This window comes from Nerophis lumbriciformis, linkage group LG24 (assembly GCF_033978685.3).
Source record: "Nerophis lumbriciformis linkage group LG24, RoL_Nlum_v2.1, whole genome shotgun sequence".
NCBI lineage: Eukaryota > Metazoa > Chordata > Actinopteri > Syngnathiformes > Syngnathidae > Nerophis > Nerophis lumbriciformis.
The window spans coordinates 29984307-29998513 of record NC_084571.2 but is presented as its reverse complement, the minus strand read 5'-3'; the positions used below and the strand labels follow the sequence as shown (position 1 = coordinate 29998513).

The 14207-nt window shown below is 38.9% G+C and overlaps 1 protein-coding gene across 3 annotated transcripts in view; it reads left to right on the top strand.

The window, feature by feature from the left end:
* Positions 1–14207, top strand: part of ezh1 (enhancer of zeste 1 polycomb repressive complex 2 subunit) — a 77868-nt gene that overhangs the window by 10916 nt on the left and 52745 nt on the right. For all 3 annotated transcript variants that reach the window (XM_061981961.2, XM_061981959.2, XM_061981960.2), the window contains exons 4-6: positions 3215–3337; positions 9058–9175; positions 9244–9453. In XM_061981961.2, coding sequence (XP_061837945.2) covers positions 3215–3337; positions 9058–9175; positions 9244–9453 — 451 coding nt within the window. The remainder of the gene's footprint in view (positions 1–3214; positions 3338–9057; positions 9176–9243; positions 9454–14207) is intronic.

Sequence of the window (14207 nt, the reverse complement as noted above, 5' to 3'; positions counted from 1 at the left end):
GATAGTGTGAGCGCTTTTCTTGTTTTAAATATTGTAAAAATGCTTGCCAAAGATCCTATGAATGACAGGAGGAGCGCTCTGCTGTTTTTAATTACTGTAAAAAATGTGTGTTAAAGATCCTTTGTGTGACTAGAGGAGTGCTCTTCTGTTTTTAAGTACTGTAATACTGCTAGCCAAAGATCCTCTGTGACAGGTTAAACGCTTTGCTGTTTTTAAGTATTGTAAAAATGCTAGTCAAAGATCCTCACATGACAGGAGCGCTTTTTTTTAAGATACTGTAAAAACGCTTGCCAAAGATCCTCTGAATGACAGGAGGAGAGGTTTTCTTTTTTAAATACGCTTGCTAAAGATCCTCTAGGTGACAGTAGGAATGCGCTATTGTTTTAAAGTGCTTTAAAAAATGCGTGTCAAAGATCCTCTATGTGATAGGAAGAGTGCTCTGTTGTTTATAAGTACTGTAATGTAAAAATGCTAGCCAAAGATCCTCTCTGTGACAGGAGGAGCGTTATGCTGTTTTTAAGTACTGCAATAACGCCAAGCAAAGATCCTCTGAATGATAGGTTGAGCACATTGCTGTTTTCAAGTACTGTAAAGTGCTAGTCAAAGATCCTTTGCTTGTCAGGGGGAGTGCTTTTATTTTTTTAAATATTGGAACAACGCTTGCCAAAGATCCTCTGAATGACAGGAGGAGCGCTTTTCTTTTTTAAATACACTTGGCGCTCAAGTCCTTTAAAAATGTGTGTCAAAGATCCTCTATGTGATAGGAAGAGTGCTCTGCTGTTTAAGTACTGTACTGTAAAAATGCTAGCCAAAGATCCTGTCTGTGACAGGAGGAGCGTTCTGCTGTTTTTAAGTACTGCAATAATGCTAGGCAAAGATCCTCAAAGTGACAGGTTGAGCACATTGCTGTTTTCAAGTACTGTAAAGTGCTAGTCAAAGATCCTTTGCATGTCAGGGGGAGTGCTCTTCTTTTTTTAAATATTGTAACAACGCTTGCCAAAGATCCTCTGAATGACAGGAGGAGCGCTATTCTTTTTTAAATATACTTGCTAAAGATCCTCTAGGTGACAGTAGGAAGGCGCTGTTGTTTTCAAGTCCCTTAAAAATGTGTGTCAAAGATCCTCTATGTGATAGGAAGAGTGCTCTGCTGTTTTTAAGTACTGTACTGTAAAAATGCTAGCCAAAGATCCTCTCTGTGACAGGAGGAGCGTTATGCTGTTTTTAAGTATTGCACTAACGCTAGGCAAAGATCCTCTAAGTGACAGGTTGAGCACATTACTGTTTTAAAGTACTGTAAAGTGCTAGTCAAAGATCCCTTGCATGACAGGGGGAGCGCTTTTCTTGTTTTAAATATTGTAAAAATGCTTGCCAAAGATCCGCTGAATGAACAGTACTTAAAAACGCTCTGCTGTTTTTAAGTACCGTACTGTAAAAATGTGTGTCAAAGATCCTCTGTGTGACTAGAGAAGTGCTCTGCTGTTTTTAAGTACTGTAATACTGCTAGCCAAAGATCCTCTGTGACAGGTTGAACGCTTTGCTGTTTTTAAGTATATTAAAAGTGCTAGTCAAAGATCCTCACATGACAGAAGCGCTTTTTTTTTTAGATAGTGTAAAAACGCTTGCACTCCAAGTGACAGGAGAAGGGCTCTGCTGTTTTCAAGTACTGCACTGTAAAAATGCTAGCCAAAGATCCTGTCTGTGAATGGAGGAGAGTTTTGCTGTTTTTAAGTACTGCAATAAACCTTGGCAAAGATCTTCTAAGTGACAGGTTGAGCACATTGCTGTTTTCAAGTACTGTAAAGTGCTAGTCAAAGATCCCTTGCTTGTCAGGGGGAGTGCTTTTCTTTTTTAAATATTGTAACAACTGGAGATGTCCAATAATATCGGATCATAACAACAACAAGAATGTGTTGTTGCCGGTGCTGTAGCCGTGGCTAACAAGCGAGTTCGCTCAGTGACTGACTAACGACACCATGTCTATGGTTTGGGATTATTTTAAAGTGTCTCTGACGGATAAAAAACTGGCAATTTGCAATAACTGCAAAAAGTTGGTTATGCGAGGAGGAAACAAGACGTCTTCCTTTAATACGAGCAATTTGATCTCCCACCTCTTCGAGAATCATAAGGAGATACACAATGAATACAAGCGGAAGATGGATGAGAAGCAAACACCGGAAAAAAGTAGTACCACACAGTTGTCGCTTAAAGACTCAGCTGAGAAAAAAACAAAAATACAACAAAAATCACCCTAAGACGTTGACTGCGAGGCCACTTCAAGCACTCACCACTAGCTTGCTGCACATTTGTGTTACTTAAAATGACCAAAATATGTACATATTACATGTTATTATGGATTTATCTGTTACTACATTACATATTTACAGCGTGTACATCAAACAATAATGGAGGTGTTCGGATGTTTTTTAGAGCGCAGTCTAGGCAAAATAGTGCGACTCCTTTAGACTCCATTGTTAGCTGATTTTTGCTAACATTTATTTATGATTTAGAATGCAAACATGTGTTCTTAGATAGGCAAAATTCAATAAAAAAAGTGCAGTTCTCTATTAAGTTCTGTAAAAACGCTAGGCGCAGATCCTCTATCAAACTCAAGGGCCGGGGGCCAGATCTGGTCCGCAACATCATTTTATCTGGAAATGATGTGTCAATAAAGTACTTAATATTTCCTCATTAAATGTAATGGATTTTTTTCATTTTGACAGAAAAAATATACATACTGCTTGAAATTGCACACATTTTAAACTTTTAATAGTATCCAATATTGCAACAAATTTTACAGTATATTATCATACTTTCCAAACATGTTTTTGTCTAAATAAAAACACTTGACTTTACAACAAACTACCCATCAAATTAATAAAAATGACAATAAATTGTACATTGTTCTTTACAGCATATTACTGTAAATTGAAAAAAAACTACTACTGTTTTTTGCATTCAAATTCTGTTGACTGAGCTTCCAGTTTTTGACTGTAAAATCTATGGTTGTTGTTTTTATTGGTGTATTACTGTAAATGGAAAACATTGCCTTGGTAGTAAGAAGAGCTTCTATTATGGTCAGAGTTTGACCCGGGAAGAGATTAAAACACTTCCACTAAAGTAAAAATTAGCATTTTTTTATGTGTTGTTGTGGTGCAAATTAATGTTGTGCCTACTTTTGTCTTTTTTTTTAAGAAATGCTTGCCCTTTTTTCCAGATGTGCACCGTGGAGTCTGGCTTCCCGGGATTCAAAGTTCAAGCCGTCGCCATGAAGACTCTGTCCACTGTGGCAGCAATCCCCTTCATGTACTCCTGGTCGCCTCTGCAGCACAACTTTATGGTAAATAAAACGCACAACTGCAGTCAAGGGCCATAGCATTAGGTACATCGAAGTGATCTCCAATACAAATCATTAAAAAAGTAAGCATTTTTGTAGACCTGAGGTTATACTTTTGTCATAAAAGGTGTCGTTTACCAACAATTCCACTAGTTTGCACTCCTCCCGATTGTGCCCTCATTCAATTTTTGCTGTTTTGAAATCCATGAGAAAAATGCTGCAGCTGCCCAGTGGGATACATGGTGGTGCATTCCAACATACCTTTTGTAAAAAACATTATTTTGATAAAACTCTTGCATTGGACTTATGCAGGGGTTCCTAATGTCTTGGCCTTGTGAGTGTTTAGGCAAGGCAAGTTTATTTATAGAGCACTATTCGTACACCGGACAATTTAAAGTGTTTTACAGAAAATTACAAAAAGGCAAAAATATAAAATAATCATACAAATAATTATAAATAAAAAATTTTTTTTTTTAAATAAAACGATAAAATACTTTCAGTTGTCATATGCACAATTAAATGAAATTATTTTCAACCTGGATTCAATCATTGCCAACATTGAGGTCTGTCTCACATCTTCTGAAATACTATTCCAAATTTTAGGAGCATAAAACTGAAACACAGCCTCACCATGTTTGGTCCTGCCTCGGGGCACCAGCAAGAGACCACAGAGCTTCATATGGTTTTAACAGTGACGTGCGGTGAGGTTCATGACTGGTGAGGCACTGACTTCATCACAGTCAGATTTACAAACATATGAACCCTAAAGAGTATCTTATTCACCATTTGATTGGCAGCAGTTAACGGGTTATGTTTAAAAGCTCATACCAGCATTCTTCCCTGCTTGGCACTCAGCATCAAGGGTTGGAATTGGGGGTTAAATCAACAAAAATTATTCCCGGGCGCGGTGCCGTTGCTGCTCCCTGCTCCCCTCACCTCCCAGGGGGTGATCAAGGGGATGGGTCAAATGCAGAGGACAAATTTCACCACACCTAGTGTGTGTGACAATCATTGGTACTTTAACTTAACTTTAACTTTACACATACAAACTGTAGCACACAAAAAAGCACATTTAATAAAAAAAACGTTATTATGGTCTTACTTTTACTTATAAGTGCGGGAACAGTGGTGTTCGTGTTGGAGGAGTTGTGAATGAATGAAATATGAAATCCGTGCTGCAGTCTGCAGGTGTACCTAATGTTGTGTCCCTGCAGTCGTTCATGGCTCCTCCGGCGCGAGCATTGTTGTTTTTGCACTTTTTGGCTTCTTGTTAAGTGACTTTTTTTAGGTGGATTCGGTCTTGCATGTGGAGGGTTTGGGTGTGGGCTTTGGTTGGTGTGGCGCTCCCGTCGGGGGGTGCATTCTGCGCGGGGGTGCATTAACCGGCACCAGGAGGCGGGATTACTGCGAGCCTCACACAGTGCGTCTTCGCAGCAGTTTTATGATTGCTCAGCACAAGAAATACTTTACACACATACAGTTGTTGACAAAATACACTGTACATTATACACCTCAGCTAACTAAACTATGGAAATGTATAATATAGTTCATATAGCAATACGGTCTCACTGCACAGCAGGCCAGCAGTTAGCCGAGTCATTGCGCAATCCATATTGAGGCACAACTCAGTGACGTGTCTCAACTGGCTGCTGATCACCGCACCGTCTCTTCTCAGTATTTGAACGGCAAATGTGAAAATTCAGCGATTTTGAATAAAAATAATCTAAAACTGGTGAAGTTAAATGGAAAATAACGTTATAATATAATCACTGGATACACATAACAATTTAATTTTTTTTTTTTTCTTTTTACATTTTTTTTCTTTCCATGATGGCAGGTGAGGCCCCGCCTCACCTGCCTCCAGTGACTGCACGGCACTGGGTTTTAACATGTCAGAGATATATTTTGGCGCACCATGAAAAGACTTGTGTACCAAGAGAGCCATTTTAAAGTTTATTCTCCGAGCAACAAGAAAAGCCAGTGCAGTGCTTCGGTATATCCTGGTTCTAGTCCGGACTCGAGCAGCAGCATTATGGATGTACTGCAGCCACTTTACAGCTCGTTTAGAGAGCACCAGTGGTAGGGCCATTACAGTAGTCTAACCTGCTGGAGACAAAGGCATTTATTAGTCTTTCTAAGTTTGATTTAGACATTATTCCTCTGATTTTGGCAATGTTTTTCAGGTGGTAAAAATCTGTTGTTATTGACTTAATGTGGCTGTTAAAGTTCAAGTCTGAGTCCTAACCTGATCATTAGGTTTCAGTTTTATCATGAATTGATTAACGTGGACCCCGACTTAAACAAGTTGAAAAATGTATTCGGGTGTTACCATTTAGTGGTCATTTGTACGGAATATGTACTGTACTGTGCAATCTACTAATAAAAGTTTCAATCAATCAAGTGAGAGAGTCTCCAGGTGACTAATACTAGTTTCTCTTTGCTTCAATGGGCCAAAGACAAAGATTATGCCGTCAGTGACGTGTAGCTCTAAATGTCATCTGCATAGTTGTGGTAGGACACATTGAAGCTGCGTATTAGCTGGCCTACTGGCAGCATGTACAAGTTGAACAATAGGGGTACCAGAATAGAGCCCTGAGAAACCCCACAGGTCATAGCCATTTGGTCAGAGACACAGTTACCAATTTCAACAAAGTATGTCCTATGATCAAGATAGAACTTGAACCAGTTAAGAACGGAACCAGATATTCCCACCCGGTTTTCTAACCTCTGTATTAAAATAGTATGGTCGACTGTGTCAAAGGCAACACTCAGGTCCAGCAAAACCAATGTTCAGACTTTTCTTACGTGTGTTCAGGCGGATATCAGTTAAGAACGGAACCAGATATTCCCACCCGGTTTTCTAACCTCTGTATTAAAATAGTATGGTCGACTGTGTCAAAGGCAACGCTCAGGTCCAGCAAAACCAATGTTCAGACTTTTCTTACGTGTGTTCAGGCGGATATCATTTGTCACATTGATCAGAGCTGTTTCAGTGCTGTGGTGGGGCTTAAAGCCATTTTGGAAAGTATCAAACACATTGTTAAACAGTAGAAAGTCACTAAGCTGTTGGTATACAACTTTTTCTAGGACTTGGCCCAAAAATGTCAGGTTTGATACGGGCCCATAGTTGTTCAGTGCTGTGTCATCAAGTCTACCCTTCTTTAAGAGGGGCTTAATGAAAGCAGTTTTTAAGGCCTTTGGAAATGTTCCAGTAGGATGCTAACTAGATGAGAAAATTGTGGTAACAAACTGCTCAGTAAAGACTTTAGACATCGAGTTGGTAACACATCAAAGCAACATGTTAATAGACTCAGACTGTGGATGATCTCTTCAACTGTTAAATGTGCCAGCTTTAGTTGACTGGCTGTCTGCAGAGTAGCTATTTGTTTTCCAGGAATTACTGCATTTTGTATGCCTTGAACTTTATCATGAAAGAATATTGCAAACTCATTGCACTTTGATATAGAAATGAGTTCTATTGGAAGTGAAATTGGAGGGTTTATTTATCTGTTTACTTTAGCAAACAGGACATGAAAGTTGTTAATAAAGTTTGTGATCTCAGGGCATTCAATCGATCACAACTGGACTGTTCGGTTTGTTTTTTGAAGATGTTTTGCCTCTCATCCAAGTAGGCTTCATCAGTACATGCTTATAGACTTAGATCTAGTCGAGCGGCACATATGCATATGCCCCACATATAAAACTGTCTTTTCAACCATTCCTAAAAGACTCTGCAATTTAGCCTCCAACAAATAACAGGAGTTTGAAACATTCTGGTCACAGATGCGAATTTGTGCCATTTGTTTCCAACTGAATGTAATGCTAACGTGGGTGATTCCGACTATTTTTGGAGGTTTAGTGGTCGATCCACTGCGATCGTTCTGCCACACAATACCTCAATGCCAACGAGAGGAAATTATACTTCAACAACTTTCGTTGGAATTGACAGTAGGATTGCTTGTTTGCATTTCGACAGTTGTTTTTCTCACTACGATAGGGCAAAACCATCTTTGTCCAGACACACTTTCCTGGTTTTAGAGTATAAATATTCAGGGTTTTGCCACCAGCAGCTAGACTATATTTTGACCACTCTTAGTCTAAGATTCGATTCTGATCAAATCTAAGAATAAGAGCATGAACTGATGTCGATAGAAAAGCGCTGTATAAATCTAATCCATTATTATTATTAAAGGGGAAAATTATCACCAGACCTAAGTAAGCGTAAATATATACCTTGATGTTGCAGAAAAAAGACCATATATTTTTTTAACCGATTTCCGAAATCTAAATGGGTGAATTTTGGCCAATTAAACGCCTTTCTAATATTCGCTCTCGGAGCGATGACGTCACATCGTGACGTCGCATCGGGAAGCAATCCGCCATTTTCTCAAACACCGAGTCAAATTAGCTCTGTTATTTTCCGTTTTTTCGACTGTTTTCCATACCTTGGAGACATCACGCCTCGTCGGTGTGTTGTCGGAGGGTGTAACAACACAAACAGGGACGGATTCAAGTTGCACCAGTGGCCCAAAGATGCGAAAGTGGCAAGAAATTGGACGTTTGTTCCACAGACTTTACCGACGAAAGCTATGCTACGACAGAGATGGCAAGAATGTGTGGATATCCTGCGACACTCAAAGTAGATGCATTTCCAACGATAAAGTCAAAGAAATCTGCCGCCAGAGCCCCATTGAATCTGCCGGAGTGTGTGAGCAATTCAGGGACAAAGGACCTCGGTAGCACGGCAAGCAATGGCGGCAGTTTGTTCCCGCAGACGAGCGAGCTAAACCCCCCTGGATGTCTTGGCTCACACCGTCCCGAAGATGATCAAGAGAAGAATATCGACCCTAGCTTCCCTGGCCTGCTGACATGAGGGTATGTCTCCAGAATATATTAATTGATGAAAATTGGGCTGTCTGCACTCTCAAAGTGCATGTTGTTGCCAAATGTATTTCATATGCTGTAAACCTAGTTCATAGTTGTTAGTTTCCTTTAATGCCAAACAAACACATACAATCGTTGGTTAGAAGGCGATCGCCGAATTCGTCCTCGCTTTCTCCCGTGTCGCTGGCTGTCGTGTCGTTTTCGTCGGTTTCGCTTGCATACGATTCAAACCGATATGGCTCAATAGCTTCAGTTTCTTCTTCAATTTCGTTTTCGCTACCTGCCTCCACACTACAACCATCCGTTTCAATACATTCGTAATCTGTTGAATCGCTTAAGCCGCTGAAATCCGAGTCTGAATCCGAGCTAATGTCGCTATAGCTTGCTGTTCTTTCCGCCATGTTTGTTTGTGTTGGCTTCACTATGTGACGTCACAGGAAAATGGACGGGTGGTTAAAATCAGGTACTTTGAAGCTTTTTTTAGGGATATTGCGTGATGGGTAAAATTTTGAAAAAAATTCGAAAAATATAATAAGCCACTGGGAACTGATTTTTAATGGTTTTAACCATTCTGAAATTGTGATAATGTTCCCCTTTAAGCCGACTTGGGTGAGAGGCAAAACGTCTTCTAAGACAAACCAAACAGTCCAGTTGTGATCGATTGAATGCCCTGAGAATACAATGACCTGCATGAATGAGAACGTCCATTGACATCAAGTTTGTGATGATTTCGGAACAATATGTTTTTATAGTTGTACTTCATGTTGATAATGCTTTTTCACAAAAATATATTTTTTTATTAGTATAATCATTGCTGTGCTGCCTTTTACTTGTGTTAGGTGGAGGATGAGACATTTCTGCACAACATTCCTTACATGGGTGACGAGGTGCTGGAGCAGGACGAGGCCTTCCTGGAAGAGCTGATTGACAACTACGATGGTGTCCATGGCGACAGAGGTAAATCATTAATGTTGGATGATCATATCATCCGGCTATCAACCTTCTGTACTGATGTCATGTTCTAGAGGGGGGGTTCATTAGCGACGAGATCTTTAAGGAGCTGGTGGAGGCCCTCAGCCAGTACTCTGACCACGACGATGACGACAAGGAGGAAGCGGCGCCCGACGGGGCGATAAAGAAGGAGGACGAACGAGCCATGAGGCGCAGCTCGGCGGAAGGTTCCGAGGAGACCAAACCGCCGTTCATCAGGAGGAAGAGGAGGAGCACTGTTGAGGGTGAATATTTTTCATTCAGACTTTGTCCTGTGAGGGAGAGAGAGCGGAAAAAACGCCAACAAGGCCGCCACTGTTTGTCTTTGTCGTCGTATCGCCACCGCAGGTCACTCTGCCACTGACGTTTGTGTCCCCACAGGAACCTGTCCCCTATGACACAACCCTTTTATGAGTCATAATTCAGTTGTTTTATTTCAAATATATGAATAAGTAAGATCTTTGAAATAAACTAGATGGGCATTCAGTCAGGCACAAAAAAAAACCCTAAGGAGCCTCCTGTCCTAAAGGTGGCGGTAAAGTCCGCTATATTGCAGTTTTTGCCGCTTTATTATCCCCCCCAAAAAAATATTTTTGCGTTTTCTCTTTAGATAAACCAAAATATCCATATTTTGGGTAACAGTAGATGTTATGAAGTTACATATATGATAATAAAAATTATAGTACAAATACATATACATGTATGGTTTATGATATACTTTAAATTAAATCAGCAAAAAAAAATACTTATAAAAATGTGAGAAAATATTTGTATACAACTATAGATAACATAATGAAGTTAAATATATGATGAACATAAAATTATTAGCACACATATTTATAAATAAATGTATATTTTATAATGTAATATAGTTTTAATGAAATCTTTAAAAAACATAATTTGGGGAAAACATTTAGAAGAGATTTGTACATAGCAATATACAACATTATGATAAACATAATTATTAGGACAAAAAAATCGATTCACATCCGAATTGTGATTCTTATTCATACTGATTTTAAATAAAATAATAATTTTAATAATAATTTTCAAAAATCGATTAAAAATAAAAAATTAAAAATATTTGTTTACTTTTTTTTTTTCTAAGAGTCCATTTTTAAAAATATGTTTTCTCGGCTATTTCCATGCAACCAGAAGGAGCTTTTCTAAACTGTAACTTGTTTTTAAAAAGTTTAAAAATTAAATCAGTGTTTAAAAATGTTGTGTTTTAAAACTCAGTATTTTAGAACAGTGGTCCCCAACCTTTTTGTAGCTTGAAAATTTGTCCCACGGACCGGTGTTTCTTTTATTATTTTTATTTATTTATTTTTTTGTCAAAGAAATACAATCATGTGTGCTTACGGACCATATCCCTGCAGATTGTATTGATCTATATTGATATATAATGTATATATTGTGTTTTTTATGTTGATTTAATAAAATAAAATAAAAAATAAAAAAATAAAAATATATATATATATATATATATATATATATATATATATATATATATATGTATTTTTTAATTTATTTATTTATTTATTTTATTTCTTGTGCAGCCCGGTACCAATCGGTCCACGGACCACTGTTTTAGAACACCGCAACAAGCCTGAGAGGCTTGTGTCAGACGGAGGCAAAGTTTAGCAGAACAGTGATATTATATCTTATAAGTGGATATTTCTTGCCCTTAGCTTTTATATTTTGCCGTGTTTGTTTCATCTTTATCGTTCTTCCTCAGTTGTAAAAGATGTCGATCAAGCTGGTGGTCTGCAGTAGAGGAGCAACGTTCAATATTCTCAATATTCAGTGTTTTATTGTTCATAGTTAATACTGTAAATCCCACATTCTGAGTATCTTATTTAGTAAAAAACTAAAATGTCATTCCTTTTTTGAGATGGTCTGTTATAACGTTTTTAGTATTAGTGTGTGAGCGCTTGTACCATTGTGTGATCAACTTTTATCCTTCTTTGCGAAATCTTGGGATTTGTTCACTAATACACAGCAACCACCACTGTTTAAAGTGTTCATAAAAATGTTATATAAAAAAAAAAAAGGACATATCAGCTCTGGTGATATGAATGACATATTCTTGCAGGACTTGGTCCGGGATGGTATGGGGGTGTATTAGTGCCCAAGGCATGGGTAACTTACACATCTGTAAGTATTAATGCTGAAAGGTACATACAGAATTTGGAGCAATATATGTTGCCATCCAAGCAAGGTCTTTTTCATGGACGCCCCTGCTTATTTCAGTAAGACAATGCCAAGCCACATTCTGCACGTGTTACAACATCGTGGCTTCGTAGTTAACAGTGCGGGTACTAGAATGGCCTACCTATAGTCCGGACCTGTCCCCCATTGAAAATGTGTGGCGCATTATGAAGCGTCAAATACCACAACACAGACCTCGGACTGTTGAACAACTTAAGCTGTACATCAAGCAAGAATGGGAAAGAATTCCACCAAACGTTTACTGAGTGTTGTTAAAAGGAAAGGCCATGTAACACAAGTGGTAAAAATGCCCCTGTGTCAACTTTTTTGCAATGTGTTGCTGCCATTAGATTCTAAGTTAAAGATTATTAACAAAAAAAAAAATTAAGTTTCTCAGTTCGAACATTAAATATCTTGTCTTTGCAGTCTATTCAATAAGTTAAAAATAATTTGCAAATCATTGTATTCTGTTTTTATTTTCCATTTACACAATGAGCCAACTTCACTGGTTTTGTGTTTTGTATATGTATGTATGTATATATTTATGTATGTATAAATATGTATATACAGTGTGTATATATAAATATATATGTATGTGTATATATGTAGCTTACAGTATACCTTGAATAACAAAAAGCAAATTACAAAATGTTATATTTTGTAATGTACATTAAATTTGCAGACTTTTACTTATTTATATTGTCTGAAAAGAAACAAATGATACAATAGTCGATTCGCTTTTAAAATTGTTATAAGATAAATAATTGAATAAATACAAACGATTTAAATTCAAATAAAATTGCACTTCAATCAATCAATCAATCAATCAATCTTTATTTATATAGCCCTAAATCACAAGTGTCTCAAAGGGCTGCACAAGCCACAACGACATCCTCGGTACAAAGCCCACATACGGGCAAGGAAAAACTCACCCCAGTGGGACGTCGATGTGAATGACTATGAGAAACCTTGGAGAGGACCGCATATGTGGGTAACCCCCCCCCTCTAGGGGAGACCGAAAGCAATGGATGTCGAGTGGGTCTGACATAATATTATGAGAGTCCAGTCCATAGTGGATCCAACATAATAGTAAGAGTCCAGTCCATAGTGGGGCCAGCAGGACACCATCCCGAGCGGAGACGGGTCAGCAGCGTAGAGATGTTCCCAGCCGATGCACAGGCGAGCGGTCCACCCCGGGTCCCGACTCTGGACAGCCAGCACTTCATCCATGGCCACCGGACCTGTGCCCCCCCCCCCCTCAAGGAAAAGGGGAGCAGAGGAGAAAAGAAAAGAAACGGCAGATCAACTGGTCTAACAGGGGGGCTATTTAAAGGCTAGAGTATACAAATGAGTTTTAAGATGGGACTTAAATGCTTCTACTGAGGTAGCATCTCTAATTGTTACCGGGAGGGCATTCCATAGTACTGGAGCCCGAATAGAAAACGCTCTATAGCCCGCAGACTTTTTTTGGGCTCTGGGAATCACTAATAAGCCGGAGTTCTTTGAACGCAGATTTCTTGCCGGGACATATGGTACAATACAATCGACAAGATAGGACGGAGCTAGACCGTGTAGTATTTTATACGTAAGTAGTAAAACCTTAAAGTCACTTCTTAAGTGCACAGGAAGCCAGTGCAGGTGAGCCAGTATAGGCGTAATATGATCAAACTTTCTTGTTCTTGTCAAAAGTCTAGCAGCCGCATTTTGTACCAACTGTAATTTTTTAATGCTAGACATAGGGAGACCCGAAAATAATACGTTACAGTAGTCGAGACGAGACGTAACGAACGCATGAATAATGATCTCAGCGTCGCTAGTGGATAAAATAGAACGAATTTTAGCGATATTACGGAGATGAAAGAAGGCCGTTTTAGTAACACTCTTAATGTGTGATTCAAACGAGAGAGTTGGGTCGAAGATAATACCCAGATTCTTTACTGATTCGCCTTGTGTAATTGTTTGGTTGTCAAATGTTAAGGTGGTATTATCAAATAAATGTCGGTGTTTAGCAGGACCGATAATCAGCATTTCCGTTTTCTTGGCGTTGAGTTGCAAGAAGTTAGCGGACATCCATTGTTTAATTTCATTAAGACACGCCTCAAGCTGACTACAATCCGGCGTGTTGGTCAGCTTTAGGGGCATGTAGAGTTGGGTGTCATCAGCATAGCAATGAAAGCTAACACCGTATTTGCGTATGATGTCGCCTAGCGGCAGCATGTAAATACTAAAGAGTGCAGGGCCAAGAACCGAACCCTGAGGAACTCCGCACGTTACCTTAACATAGTCCGAGGTCACATTATTATGGGAGACGCATTGCATCCTGTCAGTAAGATAAGAGTTAAACCACGACAAAGCTAAGTCTGACATACCAATACGTGTTTTGATACGCTCTAATAAAATATTATGATCGACGGTATCGAAAGCAGCGCTAAGATCAAGAAGCAGCAACATAGATGACGCATCAGAATCCATCGTTAGCAGTAGATCATTAGTCATTTTTGCGAGGGCTGTCTCCGTAGAGTGATTTGCCCTGAAACCGGATTGAAAAGGTTCACAGAGATTGTTAGACACTAAGTGTTCATTTAGCTGCTGTGCGACAATTTTTTCGAGGATTTTCGAAATAAAGGGAAGGTGGGACACCGGTCGGTAGTTTACCATGAGGTCAGGATCAAGGTTAGGTCTTTTGAGCAGAGGATGAATAACCGCTTTCTTGAATGCTAGGGGAACAGTGCCAGAGGAAAGTGATAAGTTTATAATATTTAGCACTGATGGACCTAATAATACAAAA